Below are 7,719 nucleotides of genomic sequence, written 5' to 3'. Positions count from 1 at the left end.
AAGTTACGGAAAGTTAATTAACAAACGGAGACGTAACAATATTAAGAAATACTATAATAGCAATTAATTTCTAGTTCAATTGGCATAAGCCTACGCTAAATAAATAACAATAATATCCACGTTATTTTTTATGGGATTTTTATATTTAAAAAGTTCCCTTTAATTGAAATGCTTACTTAAAATTTCGTATTTCTTCGCCCCCCATAGATGCTGTATATAAATAGTCAATGATGTTCTTGGTTAATTTTATTATTTTTCTCGCTTCACGCTATTAGAACATTATTTTAATCTTGTATTCTCTAATGTGCCAAATTATCGTTATTTTTCTTGCCTGATAATATGACCTAAGTAGAGAGTCTAAACGTTGCATGCCCGTATCTATAATACGTGTATGTATTTCTCTATAATAAACAATTCTAACGGATAATGGATGTTCAATGGAAGCCTTAAACGAATCAGTACCCTGCACAGAATCACGATTAGAAACAAGCTTAATTTATACTCAGTTGTTAAATGATTTGTTGACATGTGCTACTTTATCACGTCGACTAGGCACAGGAAGAATGGTAGCACAAGGACCACAGAAAATGCCATTTGGGCTGTAAATAACCACTGGTATTTTCCAAGCCAAGCTATTTTAAACTTGCGCTTACACTCATGATAAAAGGTTGTAGGAAAAACTTTTGGTGGTGTCACATGCTTATAAAGGTAAGAATACTTTTCAGAATTTGATAGATCACTGATAGCTTGGCATGTTTCATTAAGTGATTTTGTTGGTGTCAATAAATTGCCAATGTCATTGCACGACTCAGTGACTACAGAAATGCCGTCACAAATCTTTAATAAATCCATGATAGCTGTAGTGCAGTGCGATGATGATGATGATCCAAGAAGAACAGAGTTGTCAGTGCTTGAAGGCTCAAGTAAACCAGTTTACATATCATCAATGCCATCACCATTATCCCATAGATTTTTAAAATCATGAACGTAATATAATCATATATCGAATTACCCATATGCCAAAAATACGGTCGTTAAACCTCCAACAAACCCGGCCTCTATAATCTATTGTCAGTTCAGTGAACTTGCATAAAAATTTCACAAACATAGCAATACTAACATTGTATAAACCCAATAATGAATATGCTGAAAATAAATATATGTGTATGTGAAGAAGCATGGTCTTGTAACCGAAACTTGTTTTTGCGCAAAGCCACATTTGGCTGTCTTTACTCTCTTCATCGCGAGGAATCGAATCCCAGATTTTAGCGTTTAATCCGTAAACTAACTACTGACCCACTGAAGGCCATAAACCAAACTATAACTACAAACATAAAACTAAAACAGGGCTCAAAACCATCAAACAACCCAGCTAGTATAAGAGGACTTCAAATGCCTCTTTAGGAACTCGTAGATAAGATTCACACTGGCACCTGTTTTACTGAATATAAATATTTTAAAATTAATCACGAGATTCATTGTGAATAAGCAAACAGAAAGACGCTATAATAAAATACACATACACTTCTCAATTCGTATAAAAATCAATTTTTAATTCCTAGAAAAGAAATGTACTATTTTGCACCTATACTCAGCTTTAAAGCAATTACTCTCTAAAACTGTATTCTTTTCACTAATGCTTTTATTATTGGATCATACTTATTCTACAAAAAATCTCAAAACTAAGACTTGGGTGTCACAAGGCCATTTTTTACTATATATATATATATATAAAGACTATATACAATCTCGGCAGATCGCCACAATTAATTACCTTGCTTCTGATATGTAACGCTGATATGTAATACTATTTCACTTAATTCTAGGTTGTCATGTAAAAATCTAACATCAACGATCAATTTGAATCTTAACAAGCCTCAGTAGCACATCTGATGTCAAAACTCGTTCCACTACTTCAGCAAAACAACTCTTCAAAGTGAATAACCACTGAAGATGTTTAAATATTTTCCATTACACAACACGACTATCTTTAGAAACAAATGAAACTTTGAATATTTATTATGATGCAAAAGCAATTCATTTCTTTCATAGTAGTTACAACCATGGCAAGGTTTTTTAACAATAAAAAGGCACATTAAATTCCAAAGGAAAATAAACGATATATTTTCCCTGGTTTTAAGCTTAAATCTAGACTAGCAAAAATATAAATAAAATTTACTTTTCTATAAACATTACATATGAAAAGCACTTCAATTAAAAAAAACATAAGTAACAGATCTTGGTTCCCCTATTTAAAAGCAGTGAAGAGTAGTTTTGATTTAGTAAAATACGAATATAATGCACGTCATAATTTTGATGAGCCTTGAAGACCACAGAAAATATTAAAGAATAAAGAAATTAATATTAAAAAAATATGTTTCAACAATATCATAGAGCAGTAAAAAAAACTGAATACAAATAATCAACACATATAATAACGCTACTCATTACATCATGACAGTGGAACAACCAATCACTTGTTACTCCATAGGCTTTCACATGTGAACCATACAATTAAACACGTAACATACTGATATGAAGTATTTCAATTTACAGTGAACACACAAAAAACAACTGCAGAATAATAATTTTACGGTATTAGTTAATTTTTTTATTCATTTGGTCCCATCTTATTCTTTTAATTTTCAGTTCTATCCTCCGTAATTACATTTTACAGTTTTAATTCTATATTTCTTACTGTTTTATAACATTTCATAACTTTTATTGTTCTCTATATTATGCTCTGGTCTTATACCATAACTTTTAATTCATACGTATCTTCCATATTACGTTCTAGTTACATCTCAGCTTTTATTCCTATCTCTGCAAGTTAACATCATGCAGATAACATTGATAACATGAATTGTGATTGTAACTGTTCATGGACAAAGGCCAAAATTAACAATGTCAACTGTTCTTTCATCTGTACAATAACATCAACAACAATGATTGTAAATGATCATGGACAGATGCCAATATTAACAATGTTGACTGCTCTCGTCTGTTCAAGTAACATAAACAACAATGATCATTGTAAATGCTCATGGACAGAGACAACAACACTGACTGTTCTTTCATCTGTACAAGTAACATCAATAATGGTAATTATGATTGTAACTGGTCATGGACAGATAAAAATGTTAACAACATTGAGTGTTTTTTTTATTTGTATGAGTAAAATCAACAACAATGGCTGTAAGTGCTCATGAGCAGAAGCCAACAATAATAATACTGACAGCTATTTTATATGTTTATGGACACAGAAAAATCACTGACATATATCAATAGTTCTGCTTATTAAGTCATAAGAATTTGAACTCAAGTTCATGATTCAGATGTTCACAAAAAAAATTAAACAATTGATAATACAAGTAATTTTACTTATCTAGAATTTTTCTTTAAATATTCAGCCAGTGACAGATAAAGAACTAAAGCTAACACTGTAAATGTGTTACCATTTTCTTAGTTAATGACAAACAAAATAGAAGTGTCAACAACACTGTTCTCCTTCCAGTGCTCAATGAATAATTATCAAAGACTGATAATTTCTGATATGATGAATTACAAAAAAACTGTTGTTAAATGCTCAGTCAAATGTGCCTTCCTAAAGTACTTGCAAATGTTTTATAGAACAATGAAAAATATTTTGATAATGTATATTTTGAGAAAGCATTGGATGAAACAATACAGCTGACCATCAATGTATTTCTAATCACACAATAATTAGCAGCTTATCTAATATAAGCTTAAATCTTAAAAGCATGGTTACATACAAAAATGAATAATTTGTTTAACTGGCATTAATCAACAGGTTTTGTCAATAGCTGTGCTAGACAAAAAAACAACAAAATGAGTAGTTTTTATCATTGGAAACATATTTGATCTATAAAGAACCATGTATTTGATCTATTGAGAAACATGTATTTGATTTATTAACATTTAAAAAACTTCATACATATACCTACTATATGAGATGTACAAATCTGTTTATTGTTTGTCTTCTAGAACTTGTTTTATCTCTATGAAATAATTTATTACTTTGAATAAACAAAGCTGATTAATTTCTTTTTTATACTGGTGATTTTGGAAACTTCAAAGCATAATCTGTATTTCTATAAAGAAATGAACAGTTAGGCTTGGCAGAGCTTTCCTCGTGCATTACAGAAAATGCACGGAATCAAACATCCTCATATCTTTCTACAGATGCTTTGGAACTATTAAAAATTATACAAGATGAGTATCATTAAGAACCTAAAATGACCAACCATGTCACAAGAACAATACCCTGATTTGAAAATGTTGTTTCAGTAGTAAAAAATGCATGCTGTACAATTGTGTTGTGGTAAAATGCTCAAAAGTTGTACTTATGGTATAGAGAAAACAACACAAACTGATTTAGAATGATAGACCACGCAGGGCAGAACATATACTTACAGGTAATGTTGTGAATATCGAGATACAAGTTTGGAAAGTTTCAATTAATGTGCCAAGGAGGATTTGGTCTGTCCAAATTTCAAATGTGCAAAACATGTGGAAATAAGAAATTATAAAAGTAATGCAATGCTAAGTATTTTCACATTTAAATTCACGTAGAGACACTTTCCAAGATATAGCTGTCCTTGTTGTAGGTGAGAAACACATCTATATAAAGAATAGAAGTAATTAGAATTTTCTAAACAGAAGCCTCTAAAGTCATAAATACATGTACAGGCCTTTGATGAAGCTGGAAATAGTTGCGAGTATAGATAGATATATCTTCAAACATCTTGCTAATAGCATGAGCAACAATGCCTGCATCTCGAAAAATATTTCATAAAGCATATAACAACTTATAAAATGGCTTTTAAAGGGAGAATTAACTTTTGGCAGATAATTCTTAAAAAAGCAACATCAAACAATGGAACCCAACCATTTCAGAATGGTGAACAGCAAGACTCAGATGTCTTGTTGAGTCTGTGAAAAAAGAGGACTCAAAAATCAAGGTTCTTCAACAAAGTCATGCTTCATTTACAAATTTCTTACACTAGAGGATTATTAAAATTGTGGAGTGCATTCTGACCAACATGCAGCTAGAAGAAGAATGACTTGAACCAAATTAATTGCCACTGTCGTTGCAATCAAATGAGCTGCAAGAGAGTTGAGCAACAGCAGCTAGCTAATAGCATGTTGTGTGGCAACATGCAACTTTGTTGACATATATCAGTTCAAAAACATGTAAAGTTATACACCCTTAAACAGTTTCAGGGTCTATCAATTACAACTGCTTCAAGTCTAATTCCAATCATGGCATGAGACAACAGTTTAATCTCTCAGTATGGAGCTGATATTGCCAATGTCACTCATGTTGCATCTGTTTTACGGCACGCACACTTCCACCATCACCAAGACACATCTGTCTAGCTATTTGTGCACATTTACATCCATGTCTGATGCTGGTGATTTTAGGCACTTACTAACACCCCTCTCTTTTGCTATCTAATTAAAGTCAAAATTTTAAATTACCCTTTACTTTGTGGAGAATATGTAGTACATAATTTTGAAAATTAAACAAAATTTTATGGAAACAGATATGAAACTGTCAAAATGAGCTAATATACGAAATGAAATTTCATAATCAATTTTTGAATTAAAATTAAAAAAAATTCAAAACTTAAAGTTATAAGTTAAAAATTCTTTTCAGTAAGATAAAAATTAAAAACTGAAAGAGTATTTATAGTGTATATAAAAAAAGTGTTCCTGTATACCTTCCAATTCAGGAGTAAAAAAGATCCAGTTTTCACTCTCATTTTGGATAACATCCATAAGATATTTTGGCACTCTTTAAACTTCAGTAGGGAGATATGGTCTTCAAAATTTACAAAACAACAATTAAGAAAATCCTACACTTTTCATATATGTTTACATTTCTATTGCTTAAAGAGTTAACCATTCTACCTAACACAATTGAAGCAGGTGGTAAATTTAAGTCTAACAACTACAGAACACAGCAGTTACATAAATATTTCACCTAAAGCTTGGTTGTTCTTTATATATTTCACTGAACCTAGAATATCTAAATATTTGAGATTTACAAAAAATTCCCAGTTGGTTTGTGAATGAATAAATGAAATTATGACAAATAGTAAATGATAATTAATGTTCTAATTTTAAAAATTGATAAATTTAAGTCAAATCAACAAAGTAATTCAGTACACTACTTGCTTCTACATATTGCTTTTGAATTCTATCACAGCAGGAAAATAACGTAAGAATGGAAATAATTGTGTTTGCTATGAGCAAGGTTATATTCTGAATCTATTCATGTGAGATACAAGAAAACTGTATAAATGAACAGACTGAACTCCACAAGACCAACTTATAGCATAAAAAAAGACCAGAACCAGTATGTACATTAGTACATGTGCAAAACAAAAGAGCAACTATTGAAAAAGAAATATTAATATATATATTTCAGTTTATCAGGACTCATCAGAATTGTTACTATTTGGTTATTAGACTCAGAATGATTAACAGTGAAAACTACATGGACTAGTCAGTGTAAGAAGTAAGATTACAAAATAAACATACAGTGAAGAAGTAATTAATCACTTTTCACTAATAGACTCGTTCAAAGACAGAAAATAATGATACTAGTTGTCTTAGCTAGTTCAAAGTCTAGGTCTAAATAAATGTAAAATGTAGAAGTAGTATTGACCTGAATTCTTACAAGAAACCTTTTATGGTCTGAACATATGCAAGGTGTAAAAAAAAAAATTCAAAAGAAATGTTTAAATATTTTATACCTAGTGGCCAATAGACAATCAAAAATGGCAATATAAATATTAAGCTTTCAATAATTTCTAGTCCAAATTGTGAGAGTGAATAACATTTCATCAATCAAATCATGAAAACAATAAAAAGATTCATTTTTCAAAGCTCAAGATGAAAAATTATCAATGAATAACAATGTTTTGCTGATCTAATACATTTTTCTCTTTGAAAATTTTACTAAATGAGTAACAATAACTAAGTTGAAAGTTTGACAAATTGGGTCCACTGGACTCAGCTACTTCAAAAATATATCCTTGACCAGACATACAGCATTTTCTTAAATGGGTTAAGGGGTAATTCAAAAGGTTTCTTCATATAATGCTGTAAAATAAAATAGTTCATACTTAAATATTTTATGTCCCAATAATAATAATAAAAAACATCTAATAAATCAATTTTTCAGAATAATTTAGTAGCACTGAAAACAAGCATTCAATTACAACTCATTAACAAAAAAAATTTAAATACAACTAGTCAAAACTTGTGTAGTATATCTTTACAAATTCATATCTAGTTTTATTTTTACTTTATAAATTAAACTTTCATTACAAGAAGTTACTGTTTCATACAGAAAATAAAAACAACAACCATTAAAAAACATTTTTCATCTCATTTGAACTTATTTTTAAGAACATTTATCAAGTTACAGTATATTTATGCACAACTTACAAAAGTAATCTACTGCACATACAATTACATCTGGCTGAAGAAGTTTATAAGAAACTACAGCATTCTCTACGTCTGAAATTTTTTCTTTCAAATATGAAATTCTGCCTAATACTGTAATCAACAATCATTCTCTACGTCTGAAATTCTTTATTTCAATCTGAAATTCTGCCTAATACTGTAATCAACAATCATTCTCTACATCTGAAATTCTTTATTTCAATCTGAAATTCTGCCTAATAC

At 30.0% G+C, this 7,719-nt stretch overlaps 1 protein-coding gene and 1 long non-coding RNA gene across 7 annotated transcripts in view; both read right to left on the bottom strand.

Annotated features, from left to right (window-relative positions):
• Positions 1-1,532: 1,532 nt before the first annotated feature.
• LOC111087863 lies at positions 1,533-6,456 on the bottom strand. Its single transcript, XR_002612493.1, has 2 exons — positions 5,745-6,456; positions 1,533-4,641 (listed from the first exon to the last, which is right to left on the bottom strand). It is a non-coding gene; the product is annotated as an uncharacterized LOC111087863 (long non-coding RNA).
• Positions 6,457-6,600: 144 nt separating this feature from the next.
• The window catches only part of LOC106467834 (phosphatase and actin regulator 4B-like), a 75,222-nt gene continuing 74,103 nt past the window's right edge, over positions 6,601-7,719 (bottom strand). For 5 of the 6 annotated variants that reach the window (XR_002612487.1, XR_002612492.1, XR_002612489.1 and 2 more), the window contains exon 13: positions 7,108-7,131. Coding sequence is in view for 1 of the 6 variants with exons in the window: in XM_022396031.1 (XP_022251739.1) it covers positions 7,109-7,131 (23 nt within the window). In the remaining 5 variants the exon portion in view is untranslated. Of the gene's footprint in view, positions 7,132-7,719 lie in introns of all 6 variants that reach the window. The other variant, XM_022396031.1, reaches the window with a different exon arrangement.

Source organism: Limulus polyphemus, unplaced genomic scaffold (genome assembly GCF_000517525.1).
Source record: "Limulus polyphemus unplaced genomic scaffold, Limulus_polyphemus-2.1.2 Scaffold2760, whole genome shotgun sequence".
NCBI classification, from domain to species: Eukaryota; Metazoa; Arthropoda; class Merostomata; order Xiphosura; family Limulidae; genus Limulus; species Limulus polyphemus.
This window is presented reverse-complemented; position numbering and strand designations above follow the sequence as displayed.